The sequence below is a fragment of the Balaenoptera acutorostrata genome, chromosome 3, assembly GCF_949987535.1.
Source record: "Balaenoptera acutorostrata chromosome 3, mBalAcu1.1, whole genome shotgun sequence".
Classification (NCBI taxonomy): domain Eukaryota; kingdom Metazoa; phylum Chordata; class Mammalia; order Artiodactyla; family Balaenopteridae; genus Balaenoptera; species Balaenoptera acutorostrata.
In genome coordinates this window covers 153,981,708-154,000,617 of record NC_080066.1, presented here as the reverse complement: position 1 = coordinate 154,000,617, position 18,910 = coordinate 153,981,708, and the positions used below count along the sequence as shown (strand labels likewise).

Genomic DNA, 18,910 nt, shown 5'->3' with positions numbered 1-18,910 from the left:
AATCAGGCCATCCCCTACGCAGCCATTACACACACACAAACACACACACACACACACACACACACACACACGTACCGCCCACAGGAAAACAAGTGGGAGGTGAAGCTGAGTAGAGACCCCTGTGGAAGAGGTACCATTTCCTACACTTTCTCATACAAGTCTAGAAAATTCCAGCTCTGCTCTCTTACACCTGCACCACACTTCCTGCTGCTTTCACATCCGCTATCTCTGTCATTCTTTCCAACAACTCCACAAGGCAGGCCACTCATCTTAAATTATAGATGAAGAAACTGAGTCTCAGAGTGATTAAGGGAGGTGCCTGTGGTCTAATAGATAGTCAACAGCAAAACTGAAATCAGGACCCACACTTTCTGATTCCCAGCCCTGTGTACTTTCTCTGAGGCCATGTTGTCCCAGGCAGAGCTAATAAAGACTCCATACATTTCCTAGCCTCCCAGAGATCTGTGAAGGACACAGTCCATCCCAACAGCATGGATGGGCCTGGAAGCCCCAGGTGGACTTTCGAAGTGTTACAAGTGAACCTGACCTCTGGCCACCATTTCCACATTTCAGGAGGTCAGTGAGAAGGCAGCAGAGGGATACCTATTGCTTCCTAGGATGTTGGCAGCTCAGGAACCATGGGTGGAGCTTTCCAGTTAAGCAGGTTAGAGGTGAAACTTACCCCATTGCACCAGCCGTGATGAACACTACCCACAGGTGTCCCAGGTTCAAGGTCAACGTGTAAACCACCATGCCCACCAGAGCCATGATGTAGACCACCAAAGTTGTCTCCCTACAAGCAGAGGCAACGAAGTTGAGTCATATACTGCGGACTTTAACAGGATCTTTCCCTCCCTCTCTCCCTCCCTTCCTTCCATTCCTTCCTTCCTTCCCTCCCTCCTTCCTTCCTCTCTCTCTCCCTCCGTCCCACCTTCTATCTACTGGGCACCTACTGCATGCCAAGCCCACTTCTTTGAGCTATTTGCTCTCATAGAATTTTCTGTCCATGAGGTTGATGGACATTGGACCAATGATCACACTGTGTTCAGAGCTACAAAGGGTAAGACCAGGACAGTATGAAGTCATCTTGCGGCACGTGTGTTCTCCTGCAAAACCCTCTCAACAAGATCACGCTGTACCTGGACTTGTCACGTCCTACCCACAAGCAAGAAGGCATAACCCTTTCCTCTCCTCCTCCCCCACTGAAAAAACAAATGGGACACACAACAGCTGTGGTCAGGCGGCAGTGGCATGCAGACGACCCCAGAAGCCCGTTCTGCTTGTCTGCTTTGCCCCCAGACCCCAGGACAATGCTGGGCAGAGCCCTGGCTGTGAGAGTCTCTGTCATCCTTGAGTTCTTCCTGTTGCCACCTGCACACGTCCAGCACCGTTTTTCCTGCTGAATCTGAACTACTCTGCTCCTGACAGTGGCAACTAAGAGAGAACATTCTCCAGCCCTGAACTAAGTCCTTGACTCCAAAGCCGAGGGGAGAAAGCTCCGCCCACTCCCAGTTGCATTTCCCCTTGTTGGTCCCTCAGAAGGACCCTCAGCAACCTGCTGGTTTCTGTTTCTGGCTCACCCTGCTTGTGCCCTTCCCCACACCTCTCCCCCCATGTTGCCCACTCAGGACTCTGCTGCGGCCCTGACTCCTGCACTGGGACCTGCATCCCTCTCTGTCCTACTGACTGAGGGCAGGGACTCTGCACATCTTTCTGCGCTCTGGCCACGAACGTGGGAACTCAGACTATGAAAGCTCAAAGCCTTCACTCATCTCTGCTGAAGCCAGAAACACAGAGGGGTTGCCAGCAGGTGTGTACTGTGGTTATGTGAAACTAACACTGCATTTACTGGATGCCAGGGATTCTGCTAAGTGCTTTACATGCATTTATTATTTCATTCAACCCTTGCAAAAGCCATGCAAGAAAAGTACGACTAATTTAAGAAAACTGAAATCATATCAAGCATCTCTTCTAATCACAAAACTATGAGATCAGAAGTCAACTACAAAAAGTGCCAAAAACACAAACACGCGGAGGCTAAACAGTTATCTACTAAACAACCATCAGGTCACCGAAGAAATCAAAGAAGAAATTTTAAAAACACCTGGAGATAAACTAACAAAAAACACAATATAAAATATATTCCTGGCACCGAGAAAGCGGCGGCGAGGCGGTGCGAGCCGGCCCCGCTTCCTTCTCGCCTCCGGCGCCATTCTCGAGGAGGAGGGTGGGGCGCACGCCGCGATGGCCCCGGCCGAGCCGGGACAAGCCCGCCACCCGCCCTCCCGCCCACCCGCCGGCCCACAGCCCCCCGCCGCTCCGGCCCAGCCACGGCGAAGCAGTACGATGCGCTGTTCCGGCTGCTGCTGATCGGGGACTCGGGGACTCTGGGGTAGGCAAGACCTGCCTGCCGCGCGGCTTCACGGACAACGAGTTCCACTTCTTGCACATCTCCACCATCGGTGTTGACTTTAAGATGAAGACCATAGAGGTAGATGGCATGAAAGTGCGGATACAGATTTGGGACACAGCGGGGCAGGAGAGATAGCAGACCATCACAAAGCAGTACTATCGACGGGCCCAGGGAATATTTTTAGTCTGCGACATTAGCAGTGAGCGCTCTTACCAGCACATCATGAAGTGGGTCAGTGATGTGGATGAGAATGCACCAGAAGGTGTCCAGAAGATCCTTACAGGGAATAAGGCTGATGAAGAGCAGAAACGGCAGGTGGGAAGAGAGCAAGGGCAGCACCTGGCTGAAGAGTATGGCATGGACTTCTATGAAGCAAGTGCCTGCACCAGCCTCAACATTAAAGAGTCCTTCACGCGCCTGACGGAGCTGGTGCTGCAGGCCCACAGGAAGGAGCTGGAAGGTCTGCGGACACGCGCCAACGATGAGTTGGCCTTGGAGGAGCTGGAGGAGGATGAGGGCAAACCCGAGGGCCCGGAGAACTCTTCGAAAACCTGCTGGTGCTGAGTATCTTGCGTGGAGCACCCCCGCCCCGCACAGTCCCCTCTCCCCGCAGGAGGGCTGTGGGCACACAGGGAGCCTGGGCTTTGCCCTGCTTCTCTTCTCCTTCGGGTGACCCTGTGGAATCTCGGCCGCTGCTCCTCCCCCTGCCTGGCTGCGAGGAGCAGCCTCGCCCCCCTTCCCCCGCCCTCCCCCCCGGGATGGCCCCCTCCAGCCTGTTTCCCCAGCCACAGGCCTGCCTCGAGCCCCTGATGTGCTACGAGCACCGCCTCACTACCCCGAGGTCCCAGACGATGGCCCAGTCTGGAGTCAGGCCACTGTAGGTTCCTTCTCTCTCAGTGCATCTGGTCTCCTCTCCACTTCTCCTCGCTTCTTCACACCTCTCTTTCTGTCCCTTCCCCTCAGCTGTGTTCCTATCAAAGCCCTCCTCCCAACCCCCACGTGTCCCGTGTGGCTGCTGGTACAGCACCTTTCAATGCCTCCCTCTTTGCCGGGACGAGGGAATGGACTAAGGCTCAGGGGCACGTTCCCTGCTCTGCTCCGGGAGAAGCCCCACCCCGCTTTGTGGGAAATTCTTCCCGTCCTCTCCTCCCCACCGCCCCCTCTTGTGCCATGGGCCTGCCTCCCCAGTGACCGAGGAAAGAGGAACGGCAAGAGAGGAAGGAAAGCCCAAACTGGTGGTCCCCACGCCTGGGGCTGTCCTACACCTCCCCCCACCCCCATCCCCAGCTTCCACTGCACTTGGCTGCCTGCCCTCCTGCCTCTTGAGGGAACTGAGCTTCAGAGAAGAAAAAAAATGATGAGGGGTGGCAGGGATAAGAAGTAACCTTCATTCTCTACCTGCCCTGCAGCGTGTACACTATTTCTCCCTGCCCCCGAATTTAAAGATGTGGACCAAGGCCTGAGGGCACTGCAGGGCAAGGAGAGCCCTGGGGCCAACCACACACTCCAGGAAGGGGAGTGTTTGGAAATGAAGAGCCAGCTCCTATATATCAGGTTAAGAGCCGGGACAGCAGTTTGCAAAGCAGAGGGGAATTCAGCAGCAGCAGGAATTCCTGGGCCCCATCTTCCATTTCATTTTCTTTTTTTTTTTTTTAACATCTTTATTGGAGTATAATTGCTTTACAATGGTGTGTTAGTTTCTGCTTTATAACAAAGTGAATCAACTATACATATACATATATCCTCATATCTCTTCCCTCTTGTGTCTCCCTCCTTCCTACCCCTCTAGGTTGTCACAAAGCACTGAGCTGATCTCCCTGTGCTATGCAGCTGCTTCCCACTAGCTATCGGTTTTACATTTGGTAGTGTATATATGTCCATGCCATTCTCTCACTTTGTCCCAGCTTACCCTTCCCCTTCCCCGTGTCCTCAAGTCCATTCTCTAGTAGGTCTGAGTCTTTATTCCCGTCCTGCCTCTAGGTTCTTCATGACCATCTTTTTTTTTTTTTTTTTTTAGATTCCATATATATGTGTTAGCATACGGTATTTGTTTTTTTCTTTCTGACTTACTTCACTCTGTATGACAGACTCTAGGTCCATCCACCTCACTACAAACAACTCAGTTTTGTTTCTTTTTATGGCTGAGTAATATTCCGTTGTATATATGTGCCACATCTTCTTTATCCATTCATCTGTCAGTGGACACTTAGGTTGCTTCCATGTCCTGGCTATTGTAAATAGAGCTGCAATGAACATAGTGGTACATGACTCTTTTTGAATTATGGTTTTCTCAGGGTATATGCCCAGTAGTGGGATTGCTGTGTCATATGGTAGTTCTACTAGAGCTAATCAATGAATTTGGTAAAGTAGCAGGATACAAAATTAATGCACAGAAGTCTCTTGCATTCCTATACACTAATGATGAAAAATCTGAAAGAGAAATTAAGGAAACACTCCCACTTACCATTGCAACAAAAAGAATAAAATACCTAGGAATAAACCTACCTAAGGAGACAAAAGACCTGTATGCAGAAAACTGTAAGACACTGATGAAAGAAATTAAAGATGATACAAACAGATGGAGAGATATACCACGTTCTTGGATTGGAAGAATCAACACTGTGAAAATGACTATACTACCCAAAGCAATCTACAGATTCAATGCAATCCCTACCAAATTACCACTGGCATTTTTCACAGAACTAGAACAAAAAATTTCACAATTTGTATGGAAACACAAAAGACCCCGAATAGCCAAAGCAATCTTCCATTTCTTATGTAAGATGGGCATCTCCCCACCACCCTGGCAGGTGAGAGGTGACGGAACCATGCTGGTGGTCTTTCACCAAGCCCAGCCTTCAGCTCTCAAGGCTTTCCCGAGACCCAAAGTTTGTGGGAGAAGGGCAGGGAGCTCATGGGCAAAAAGCAGGCAAGCCCTGGGTAGGAATGCTTGGTGCTATTCCCTTCAGCCTTCAAGACCAAGTGCTCATCTTGTTCCTCTAGCTCCTGACTCAGAGGCTTGAGGGTTTGCCAACTGCACTGTGGCTACAGGTGGAGGGAAGCGGACTCCCTCCTCCAGGACCCTTTGTTTCAGGAAGCAGTTTCTTTAACCCCATATGGTCCAAGAGTAGTTTGCAGGAGACCCTTTAAGGAGGGAACAAGTCAGTTACCAGCCCTAGTAGCGTTCCTCCCCACCTTCCCAAGATGGGAGAAGCCTAGGGAGGAGGATCAGTCTTAAGCTGCATTGCATGGCTGGCACTGGAGTGAAAACAAAACTGGGCATCGAACATTCACTAATTAAAGACTAAAATCCAGGACACACACATGTGAAGAATTAAGAGCCCCACTTCCTTACTCTTCTGAAAAAAAGGTTGGGGGAAGAAATCACCAAACCTTTCCTTCTGACTCTTATCAAATCAGGAGAGAGCAGGAGAGGGTAGCTCAGGATGAAGGAATGGGGGATGAGTTATCGTAGTGGAAGGAAAAGGAAGGCAGGAATAGTTATAAATTGTCGGCTAATGAGAAATGTAAAGAGCTGACTCTTTAGGACGAAGTCATGACCACAGCTGAGGATGTTTCCTTGAGGACTAACTCCTCAGGTGTTAGAAACTGCAGCATCACTCTGGGGTGGGGAGGTCAGCAGTGCCAACTCTCAGTGTGCCCTCAGCCAGGGACTCGAGGGAGGGGAAGTTATACTGGCCATTGGCTCCAACCTGTGGTCAGTGTCACTGCTTTCCCTGAAGATCTGGCCAAGCACCATTGCCTTTCTCTCCTAGCCCCCTCAGGGAAGAGGGACTATATTTTTACTGTACCCTAGGGGTTCTGGAAGGGAAAACTTGGGGTTAGGATTCTATGGCCTGAGAAGCCCCATCCATAAGGGCCACAGCTGGGGAGAGGTATGGGGCAGGAGAGGGGTTGGGATTTTAGGGTGCAGCTATGCTCATGAGGTACCAGAGTCAGCCTCTCACCCCTAAACTTCTCCAGTCCCGGAGGTAGCCTGGGACCTGGCCTTAGACTGTTGAGCAGGTGTGCCTGCCTGTTGACTCCTCACCACCTTTGCACCTGTTGTCTTGAGACTCGGCACAGCCCCAGGCACTCCACCTGCTCCTGAGCCCCACCATCTCCCTGTGAACTTTGTGTGCTGTGTCTTGGGTCCAGGATATGAATTGTGAGCAGGGTTCATCTATTTTAAACACAGATGTTTACAAAATAAAGAATATTTCAAGTCAAAAAAATAAATGAATTAATTAAATAAATAATAAAATATATGGGACACAGGAAAAGCAGTTCTAAGAAGCAAGTTTATAGTGACACAAGCCTGTCTCAGGAAACAAACAAAAAAAATCTCAAATAAACAACCTAATCCAAGGCAATCAGCAGATTCAATGCAATTCCTATCAAAACACTAATGAAAATTTTCACAGAATTAGAACAAATAATTCTAAAATTTGTATGTAAATACAAAAGACCCCAAATAGCCAAAACAATCTTGAGGAAGTAGAACAAAACTAGAAGTATCAGTTTGCCCAGATTTCAAACTATACTACAAAGCTATAGTAATCAAAACAGTATGGTACTGGCAAAAAACAGACACACAGATCAATGGAACTGAATAGTGATTCAAAAATGAACGCACATTTATGTGAGCAATTAACCTATGACAAAGGAGGCAAGAACATACAATGAGGAAAAGACAGACTCTTCAATAAATGGTGTTGGGAAAACTGGACGGCTATACACAAAAGAATCAAACTCAACTACTCTCTCACACCATGCAGAAAAATAAAGTCAAAATGGATTAGACTTGGGGCTTCCCTGGTGGCGCAGTGGTTGAGAATCTGCCTGCTAATGCAGGAGACACGGGTTCGAGCCCTGGTCTGGGAAGATCCCACATGCCATGGAGCAGCTGGGCCCGTGAGCCACAGCTGCTGAGCCTGCGCGTCTGGAGCCTGTGCCCCGCAACGGGAGGGGCCGCGATAGTGAAAGGCCCGCGCACCGCGATGAAGAGCGGTCCCCGCACCGCAATGAAGAGTGGCCCCCACTTGCCGCAACTAGAGAAAGCCCTCGCACGAACCGAAGACCCAGCACAGCCAAAAATAAATAAATAAATTAAAAAAAAATGTGTTAAAAAAAAAATGGATTAGACTTAAATTTAAGACCTGAAACCACAACAATTCTAGAAGAAAATATAGGCAGTATAGTGTTTGACATCAGTCTTAGTAATTTTTTTTGATATATCTCCTCAGGCAAGGGAAAGAGAAGCAAAAAACAAACAAATGGGACTACTTCAAACTAAAAAGCTTTTGCACAGCAAAGGAAACTATCAACAAAATTAAAAGGCCAGCTATTGAATGGGAGAAGACATATCTGATAAGGGGTTAATATCCAAGATATACAAAGAACTAATACAACTCAACATCAAAAAACAAACAACCCGGGCTTTCCTGGTGGCGCAGTGGTTAGGAATCTGCCTGCCAATGCAGGGGACACGGGTTCGAGCCCTGGTCCAGGAGGATCCCATATGCTACGGAGCGGCTGAGCCCGTGAGCCACAATTACTGAGCCTGCGCATCTGGAGCCTGTGCTCCGCAACAAGAGAGGCCGCGATAATGAGAGGCCCGCGCACCGTGATGAGGGGTGGCCCCCGCTTGCCGCGACTGGAGAAAGCCCTCGCACAGAAACGAAGACCCAACACAGCCATAAATAATAAATAAATAAATTTTAAACAAACAAACAAACAAACAAACAACCCAATTAAAAAGGGGGCAGAGGATCTGAACTGACATTTTCCCAAAGAAGACATACAGATGGCCAACAAGTACATGAAAAAGGGAACCCTCGTGAACTGCTGGTGGGAATATAAATTGGTGCAGCCACTATGGAAAACAGTACGGCGATTCCTCAGAAAAATTTTAAAGTAGAACACCCAGATGATCCAGCAATTTCACTCCTGAGCATTTATCCCAAGAAAATGAAAACACTAATTCAAAAAGATATATGTACTACCCCTATATTCACTGTAGCATTATGTACAACAGCCAAGATATGGAAGCAACCTAAGTGCCCATCAACAGACAAATGGATAAAGAAGATGTGGTACATATACATATATTTCAGCCATAAAAAAGAATGAAATCTTGCCATTTGCAACGACATGTATGGACCTAGATGATATTATGCTAAGTGAAATAATTTAGACAGAGAAAGACAAATACTATATAATATCATTTATATGTGGAATCTAAAAAGCAAAACAAATGAACAAACAAAACAGAAACAGAGTCACAGATACAGAGAACAAACAGATGGTTGTCAGAGGGGAAGGAATGGGGGAGAGGAAAGAAACAGGTGAGAGAGATTAAGAGGTACAAACTTTCAGTCAGAAAATAAATGAGTCAAAGGAATGAAATGTATGGTGTGGGGAATACAGTCAATAACTATGTAATCTCTTTGTATGGTGACAGATCCAAATTAGATTTATCTTGGGGATCATTTTGAAATGTATAGAAACATCAAATCACTATGTTGTGTATAGGAACTAACATAGTGTAGTAGGTCAATAATACTTCAAACACAAACAAGCATGCAAACTCATAGAAAAAGAGACCAGATTTGTGGTTACCAGAGGTGGGGATGGGGTAGGGGGAGGGAGAATTGGAAGAAAGCAGTCAAAATGTACAAACTTCCAGTTGTAAGTAAGTACTAGGGATGTAATGTACAATACGATAAATATAATGAACACTGCTGTATGTTATACACGCAAGTTGTTGAGAGTAAATCCTAAGGGTCCTCATCATGAAATTTTTTTCTATTTCTTTAATTTTGTATCTATATATGATGACGGATGTTCACTAAACTTATCGCGACAATCATTTCATGATGTATGTAAATCAAATCATTATGCTGTATACCTCAAACTTATACAATGCTGTATGTCAATTATATCTCAATAAAACTGGTAGGAAAAAAAGAGATGTATGACTCTTCCTAATATGACAGATGAGGAAACTGAGCTCAGACCAGTCAAGTTACTTGTCCAAAGTCACCTGCCCAGGAAGTGCACAGCTAAGATTTGAACCCAGAGGTTGGATTTGAAACCTGTGCTCCCTCTACTCCCACACACAGGAATACTAACACAGGATGGGGCTGCATCTTTGGAAAAGACCAACAGCCTCTGAAGGATGCCCTTCCCTCCTGGGTCCTCAAAGCAGCTGCTGAGGGCAGAGGAGCTTCATCCCTCCTCCCCCTGCTCCCCACATCCAGTCCCTCCCCCTCTGCAGAACCCAACTCCAAGGACACCCATCTCCCTCACTGACCCCACAAGCTCATCTTTCCCATATTTGTTTACATATAGCTTCTTCTTAAACCACTAGCCTGTCTACAAAACTGTAGTCTCAGCCAGAGATAAAGGGACCTGACCATCCAATTTCCAGCCTCCAAACCAAACAGGACAAATCTGGGAGGCTCAGGGAAAAGGGAACTGGCACCAAAATGACCAGATGACAGAGCTCTCTCACCCTTTCTCTGCCTAAGTAGTAGAGCAGGGAGAAGACTGTCCCATGCTGACTGTAGGATGCAGACATCAAGTGACACTAGGAACTGGTGGCAGCAGGATTCTGCAGTGTCCTCCCCAGACCTTTCCCTGTATTTTCACCATATTTTCTAGTTCACCTGAATCATCTGGCTGCCCACATCCCTGCCCAGGCAACATTCCAATCCCTCCCTTCTCTTGCCACACAGCAAGCCCAGAAAAGGGGACGCTGCTGTGCCCTGGTTCGGGAGTGGCCAGTCCTCACTGCCCAAAGCAAACAACTGACATACGGCAAAGACGAGGTGGCAGCCCAGCGCCACCAGCAGTAATTAAGCCCAGCTGGGCTCCTCGTCGTGTCAAGCCAGGCAGCCACGTCCCCAGGGTTGGCCTTTGACAAAGGCAGACAGAGAGAGCCCTGGTCTGACCAGAGCCTCACAAGCGGATCTGTGTGGCAGAGAACAGGTCTGCCACTGTCTGTTGCCTCCAGACACTGGGAACTTTGGAGGCCTTGACAAAGCAGCCCAGAATGTTGATCTGCCCCAGAGCAGGACAACTCTGGCCTGGCAGCTGCCCTACTGGCCAGCATTAATTGAGTGCCCAGTGCATGCGGAGCACAGGAAAGACACAAGTTGGGCCTCTGTTTCCAGAGCATTTTCCCCAAGGCTGGCTACTGAATTGAGGCATCCGGGTTGATTTTTATAAATGCAGATTCCCCTACTGAATTGGCATCCATGAGGGTGGGGCCCAGGAATCTGTATTTTTAGTAAGCGTCCTGGATTAGCCTGACATCCACTAAAATCTTCGTGGCTATTAGAAATGCACTGGGCAATCAGGAGTAAAGCATGTCGTAATACTTACCAATGAAGTGGAAGCAATTGCAAAATAACACTGTAAATTGCTGGAAGCACAGAGCACCTCAGTTAACCCCATGGGCTCCACGGGGGAGCTATGGGAACAGGGCAGGGGACCCACCTCCTCGTCCCCACTCTGTGGAGTTTCCACGAACTGTCCAACTGTTGATGCTTTTCCACATTTATTTTCTCCTTCCTCTGCTCCTTCCACAAGCTACTTGGGGGATGGAACTCTGACAGGCCTCATGTCCCCTATCTCTAACCTTCCTACGATCCCCACAGGGCAGGCATTGCTTCCCTCATTTTATAAATGGGGAAACTGAGGCTCAGAGAAGATACATTTGAACTCCCCACTTGACCACTCAGACCCCCAGCTGCCAAACCCACATCTTTGGAGCCGTGTTGCTAATGAATATGTCATTTCAAGACAAGGGTCCCCGATTCAGTCCAAGAGGAAGAGTCACTTACTTGTAGGTTTTGGTCCTATCCAGCCAGATACCTGAGATCATAGCCCCAAGCATTCCTGAAATGACGATGGTCAGGCCGATTCTTCCAGCATTCACTTCTTCACCCTGGGGAAACCACAGCCCCAGTGACTGCTCAGTGATGGGACAAGATATCTGACAGGGCGCAGTCAGCAGAGGGCAAAGGGGCAAAGGCAAGTAACTCCGGCTTCATTAGAGCCAATTCTCAGAAAGTATCAGGACAAGATGGCCTGTAAGAAGCTGCCAGTGGAGAGAGAATCCTAGAATAATTGCTCCTCCCAACATAATATAACCCTGGATGTGTGTACATTATACTGGATGCTGGGGTGAACCAAATTCTGTCCTTAGAAACCACTTTTAGATGGATTTCTTTAAATGTAAACCTTATAGCAAACCTTTATCATTATTCCCGTTTCACAGATGGAAAAACTGAATTATGTATATCCAAACATTCCATACTTAGGTTTTTTCAGTTATCACTTTTGAAGAGATAGGAAGATAATAATTATATATTTTTGAGCGTTTATTCAAAGCCAGGATTTTATAGCATCATCTCATTTAATTCTCCTAATTCCCCACCAGAAGGTTAATCAATATTCTCCATTTTACAGATGAAGACACTGAGGCACAGTGAAATTAACCTACTAGCCCAAGGTCATGAGGCCTTTAGTAAGAGCAGAGGCAGGATGTGAACTCAGACCTGTCAACCTCCAACACTGGAACGCTCAGCCACGGTGGCTCACCCCTCCCACAAGCGTGAGACCCTCAACCTTTCAGAAGAGGGCTGGACCCGGGATCCCGACTCCAGGATACTCAGTGTCCCATTCCCAGTATCCAGCCCTCGCTGGTTCTGGAAACATTTAAAACATGCTTTCTGCTGAGCAAATAAGACTTTAAAATTAAATCTTGCCCATATTTCACAGCTAAGTTTATTTCATATGTGATTCTATGTGTATATATGTTTACCTACTGTGTTGCCAGGCACCATGCTATGCGCTTTACATATATAAACCTTATTATTTACTTTCTAATCCTAAAATCAATCTTTCAGTAAGTAATTAGGCTTCCTTTACAGAAAAGAGAATGAGAGCTCAAGGCACTAACCAGCTTATTACACAGCTAAGGACCACCGGAGCTGGGGCTGAGACCCAGGGCCGCCTCCCTCCAAATCTCAGAAGCACACACCATACCACGCTGCCACCCCAGCTCCTGCCCAGACAGACCAGAAACCTCCTTCTCTCAGGGCCCAGCAAGCTTAGGGAACACCCTTACCGGGTAGTGCAAGATCACCATGCGATTCAGCAGAGTGGACAAGGCATAAAAAGCACCAGCATTCAGACCTGAAGGAGGGAGGGAGAAACACAGCATTAGGGTCATTCTCCTGTTGGGGCCATTGCGGGCTTCTCCCCACAGTGGTGAGGGAGGTCAGAAATCCTCATCCTTGGGCTTCCCTGGTGGTGCAGTGGTTGAGAATCCACCTGCCAATGCAGGGGACACGGGTTCGAGCCCTGGTCTGGGAAGATCCCACATGCCGCGGAGCAACTGGGCCCGTGAGCCACAACTACTGAGCCTGCGCGTCTGGAGCCTGTGCTCCGCAACAAGAGAGGCCACGATAGTGAGAGGCCTGCGCTCCACGATGAAGAGTGGCCCTCGCTTGCCACAACTAGAGAAAGCCCTCGCACAGAAACGAAAGACCCAACACAGCCAAAAATAAATAAATAAAATTTAAAAAGAAAAGATGACTACTATCTTAAAAAAAAAAAACAAACAAAAAAAAAACCCAAGCACTCTCTAATGACTTTAAATGGAGTATAATCTAGAAAAATTAAAAAAAAAAAAAAAAGAACTCCTCATCCTTGTTGCCACTGGAGGTAGTGTTTCAAGAAGAAATACTCCAAAACAACCAAAACTAACCATTTGAACCTCTTCTTAGCCACACACCACTGCCCTCTCATCCCTTTATCCCTGTCCTGGAAACACAGGCTCCAGAAAGTATTACTCCCAAGTCAGAGCCATCTACATTCCTCTTAAGCGCTGGCCTGACCTAAGGGGCCAGCAGAAGTACTGGACCCCTTCCACCTCTTCCTGATGACCTGTCCCCTCACCAGAATGCTCCAGACCTCTGACCCCTGACAACACTCCCTCTGCAGGTAGATTCTCACCTCTTTCCACATCCCTCCAACTTTTTTCTCAGATTCAACATCACACAAAATCTTATATTCAAAACCATAAAGGACCCTAAAGAGCATTTAGTTGACTCTCCTAATTTATTGATTCATCCAAGAAATAAATGGGGCACCTAGCATATACTGTAAGAATCTGTCCTTAGAAGATGAGGTTATTTGTCAAAAGCCATACAGTGACTTAGTAACTAAGATGAGACTGAAACGGATCCAAAGGAGAAGGGCCTTCTGCCCTCCCTTCATAATGATGGTGATGATGATGGTGGTGATGGTGCTGGTGGTAGTGGTGACGGTGGTGATGATGGTGATGGTGGTGGTGATGGCAGTAGCATACACTTATGTACTAGGCACTTTTCTAAACACCTTACAATCCTCATAACAATCCTAGAAAGTAGCTAAGATTCTCATTCCCATTTTGTAGGTAAGAAAGATGCACACAGATTTTAAAAACAAATACAGAGGTCACTCTGGAAGGCCCACCAGGAGTCTTTTTAATTTTAACTAATTTTGAGGCTCACACAACTACCACTGGCACGCCTGGCATTAGGTCCACTTAGCAGCATGTAAGAGAGGACACAGTTCATAGACAGGGCAGCCTCGGGAGCTCCTCTTCTCTGGAGCCAGTCCACAGAACCCCAGTGCACAGAGCCATTCAGAAGCTATTCTCTTTTGCCCCGGAGGTGACAGCTCAGCGCAAAGGTGGGTATGGCACCCACCCTGGCTTAACCCTTCCCAGGAGCCACTATTGCTTGTGACTCATCCACAGGCATAGATAGCTACCAGGATCTCCGTAAAGGACAGGCCAGTGGAAAGAGAAGCACAAAGAATGGCTTCCCAACAGGGGTAAGAAGATCGCCCAGCTCACTTGCAGTCATTTATATCACAATAGGTCATTCTTATCAGAAGCAATGTGTTGCCTAAACGCAGTTGACTTACTCCCTTTGTCAGGTTCCCGGAGGAATGAGATACAAAGTTAAGTGAAGGTCAAATTCTCCTGCAAAATGGGGAAGGGAGTTTGGTTTGCCCTTCCCACCATCACACGGGTAGTAAGAGGCAGGGTTCGATTCAAACCCAGACTGTATGGACTCCAGGTCCTTCATCTTAAACCTTTGATTTCATATCCTTACAGAACGGATCCTCAATGATTTCCCCAGCTCAGGTTACTGGCAATTTCGTGCCCCAGCCTCTCCCAGCCAGGTCACCTCAGGGATGCAACAAGGTTGAGCTCAATGCCACCTCCTGAGGGGCACAGGGCCACAGTCAGTCGGCAAACGCAGAGGTGTCACCAAATGTGACTGCAACTGCCACACTCACGGTCAGGAGGACTCTGAGACTCTCGGCAACTTCTCACCCAACAAGTATACCCGCCTCACCTTCATACCACACACCCAGCCACTCGGAAACTCCATTCCTGGGTCAAGAGAGCCTACAAAGAGACACATTCCTGAAATGCGGGCGGGTGTCAGGGAGAAGCGTGCAGGGAGGAGGATGAACTCAGCCCCCTTCCTGCCCCTCAGCCTAACGGGGCCAGGGGCCTGGGCATGCACGAGGTCAAGCTCAGCTTGTGCCCACCTGGAATGAACGAGGAGGGCAGAATCCTCAGGAAACTGCGAAATCCAGGAGGACAGGGAGAAAAAAACCCCAGCACTTTCCTGACCCTGAAAAATGTGGAGAAACAGTCCTGATCAGGCTAACCCAGGCTATAGAGGCTGAGCAGCTTCGTGAGGCTTAAAGGTTTAGAGAAATCACTTCCAGATCAGCATCCCCGGCAGCCTGTTAGAAATGCAAATCCTGACCCCACCCAGACCTCCTGCTGTAGACACTGGGAGTGGGGTTCCTCAGGCAATCTGTGTTTGAACAAGCCCTCCAGGTAATTCTGATAAGGCTCAAAGTTTGAGACCTACTGGCTCTGCTAGACTAGTTTGGTTTACCAGTAACCATCCCCTGCTCCCAGCCAGACAGGAGACGGAATCAGGGCTAAGGTAGGGAGGATGTGGAGGGGAGCAGGAGTTCACCCTGGAAGGCTACCATTCTTTCCAATTCTTTCTACAGTCCAACCTTAAAGGAATTAGAAATTCTGAATCACTCTTGAATCTAGATGTCCCTCCCATAATGCCAAAGGTTGCCAGACACAGTTAAACGGCACAAGTCTTCTCCACTGCCCAAACCAAAGGGTCCGGTGTCCACACTGAAGGGAAGGAATGAAATGTGTGCTCTGCCCTGTGCATAAGTACCTCTTACAGGAATGCAGGTGACTGTGTTATATTCGGGTATGATCATCCCCAACAAGGTAAGCCTGCCAGGTGAGGAAATGTGATGGCCCCTGAAAGGCCTGGTCACCCCTGGTATCAGCCATCTGGGAGAAGTGCAGGTCACTGAGGGGGTGAGCTTTAGGAAGGCAGAAGGGACTGACTTGTCATCACTCTGAGTTTCTCTCCTGTGTCAAGACTAATTTCTTTCAAAGGGTGGTGGCATTTAGAAACCACTGGCATTAGAAAGTCTCAGAGTCTAAAAATGCAGATTCCTGGGCTGCACCCTGGACCAACTAAATCTGATTCCCCTGGATTGGGGCTAGGAATCCGCATTTTAACAACAACACAACAAAAACCCTTGGCATTTCTTAAACTTGGGGATAAATGGCCTTGGGAATAGGAAGATCACAGACCAGGTCCAGGCCGTCAGAGGCTGGGGTTAACATGGAGGCAGCTGGGATGGGAAGGGGCTTCAAGAGAATCACCCATAGCACACCTACTTTAGAGGTTCTCAACCCTGCTGCAAACCAGAATCTCCAGGAATGCTTGTGAAAAGCAGATTCCCAGGCCCGGACCAGACTATCTGAATTTGACTTTCCAGAAGAGGCTGGAATCGAGGCACACGCCACCCAGCACCCCAGGGGACTCTATCATCAGGCCAGCATGGGAAACACTGATCCCAGATCCCATCTCTGGGTTCTGGTTACTCTGTGTTCATTTCCCTTTTGTCCTTTCTGAACTTGTAGGAAACCCTCTTTTTAAAGGGCCAGCCTGACCTCGGCAAAGCTCCAGGGAATCCCAGAAGGATCTTATACCCACCCTGAAGCCAGCATCTTGAGGGGGCACAAAGCCCCTGCCGAGGCCCAGGTCGGGCAGTGTAAAGCCCTTGAGAGCCCCAAGGAAAGGTGTCCTCAGGACACATGTTGAGGCTCTGAATTCAGATGCCCAACACTGCACAGATTCTTCAGAAGCATAGCTGGAGGCAAGGCTGGGGGATGACAGGGAAGAGTGATCCCTTGGAGGCCACTCTCCAGAAGAGGAACCTTTCACCAATCTGTTTACCACGGCAGGCGTTAGTCATCAATGCAAAGACGTTAGGGAAGCCATGTGAAAGCAAGGCCTGGAGATCCGAGGAGGAGCCAAAGAAAGGTTCTTACTTCACCCCACCCCACGCCCCGCGGCTGACGCTCACCGCAGGACCTGCCCAGCCCCAGGCTCTGGTGGACCCACGGAGAATCTGCTTCCAGCCCTGCGTCTTCCTGCGGTGCCATGTTAGAATAGGGAGGGTATTTTGCTAGAGGCGGTAGTTTCTCATTCCTGTGATATTTCAGCAACATCAAGCACAAACCCAGCCTCTGCACCTCCTTCCCTCTAAATTGGGCTGCTAGATTTAGGAAAAAAACAAAAACAAACAGCACACCCAATTAAATTTGAATTTCAGCATAAGAATGCTTCAAATAGTTGTGGGACATGTTTATACTAAAAAAGAATTTGTTGTGGATCTGAAATTCCAACTTAGCCGGATGGCCCTTAATTTATGTCTGAAACCTACCTCTAAGAGTGTGGCCAGAAGCCCATGGGGAAAAGGCAGCGGCACTGGAATTCCTCCAAAGCCTTTACTGTATCACCGCACCTTAGCTCGGGGCAGCTGACTCAGCAGCTTGGAGAAGTACTTGGAAAGTCACTACCAGTACAGTACTGGACATCCCACCAGCTGCACGAGAGCTACTCCCTACGTGTCGAAATCTAGTTCATTCAAAAAAACAAAAAGACTGTAGGAAATGGGCAAGTTTACCAACACAACAGCATTGTGGCTGCACGCAGTGTTTTGATTCACAATTACTTTAAAAGCTTTCATTTCCATCCAGGGAACTCCAATGGGAAGCAAATGTTATTACTCTTTTCTGAGGGGTGGTTCTTAGAGAGACACACGATGGGCACAGGATGGGTGAAGGTGGTACACTCAGTAATTAGCAGAGCTGACACTAAAACTTAGACCTTATATTCCTTATGTACCAACTCTGAACTCACTGGTCCCCCAGTCAAGGCTCTTACTCCAAAACATGTCCACCCAGATCCAGCAAATACCTCCATGAAACATTATCAACTGCTTGATTCCCAACTACATGCTCTTAAGTGTTTATAATTCAGAGGAAAGTAGGAACATCATATGTACTATATAAAGTACATATGCACTACATGGTTTTATGTGTGTATATATAAACTGTGAACCATTTCCCTCTTCATAGCTCAACCTGAAACTGCATGGAAGGTGGGAGGAATTCTGGGAGGTCTCAAAGGATTTAGTTGAATTTATAGAGGGTTTTTTTGGTTGTGTGTGCATTTTTAATCTGGAGCAAAGATATAGTGGGAGAAGAAATTCTTCTTCAGGGATTCTTAGGTGGACTGAGTGCCAAACACTGCCTTTACATGACCTGTAACCCTTAGAGAGACGCACTACGGATGAAACCTCACCATCCCCAAGTCCCAAAGATGGCCGGTCAGTGTAGGTATAGGTCCTGCTTCTAAACCCCAGAACTCCAGACCCTCATCTCAGAAGAAAGGCCATTGGTCTGAGGACTGAATCTGAGGAAGGACATACACCACTACCACCCCTGCTAGATAGACCCAGTGGCTACTCAGTCGAGTGAGGCTGAAAACAGACCCCTGGCTCTGTGTCCAAGAGGCTCCTTTCTGCACGGGAAGGCGAAATGGTGCGGTGGTTAGGAAGATAGGCTTTGATCTCAGACAGACAGAAGTGTATATCTAAGCTCTGTTGCTTGCTAGCTGTCTAATTACGGACAAGGAGCTCCATCAGAGCCTCAGTTTTTTCAGGTATAAAACGGAGCAGTTGAACACCTAGTTCATGGGTTTCTTTTGAAGATTAAATGAGATAATGCATATAAAGCACTTCACATGGTGCCTGACACAGAGTAAAGGCTCAATAACATGTTTTCCCAAATCTGTGATTCAGCCTAAGAATCATTTCCTTGTTGGCAAAGATCCCTGTCACCAAGTCTAACTCTCTACCACAAAAATTAGGCTTGTGGTTCTCTGACTATAATGAAATGTGTACAAACAACCAGATTAGTTTAACTCCTCACTGGGATCACCTCAGGCCTTTGAGAAAAATGTTAATAAAGTCTATCTATACACAACCGAGTCAAACGCTTCCAGAGGCACAGAAGTGAACTGT

The 18,910-nt window shown here is 47.8% G+C and overlaps 1 protein-coding gene and 1 pseudogene across 4 annotated transcripts in view; one reads left to right on the top strand and one right to left on the bottom strand.

Annotated features, from left to right (window-relative positions):
* The window catches only part of FLVCR2 (FLVCR heme transporter 2), a 65,616-nt gene that overhangs the window by 6,820 nt on the left and 39,886 nt on the right, over window positions 1–18,910 (bottom strand). For all 4 annotated transcript variants that reach the window (XR_009007569.1, XM_007184486.2, XM_007184488.2 and 1 more), the window contains exons 4-6: window positions 12,552–12,619; window positions 11,263–11,366; window positions 683–793 (exon numbers count right to left, since the gene is read on the bottom strand). Coding sequence is in view for 3 of the 4 variants with exons in the window: in XM_007184486.2 (XP_007184548.1) it covers window positions 683–793; window positions 11,263–11,366; window positions 12,552–12,619 (283 nt within the window). In the remaining variant the exon portion in view is untranslated. The remainder of the gene's footprint in view (window positions 1–682; window positions 794–11,262; window positions 11,367–12,551; window positions 12,620–18,910) is intronic.
* LOC103014293 (ras-related protein Rab-15-like) lies at window positions 1,077–3,061 on the top strand (annotated as a pseudogene).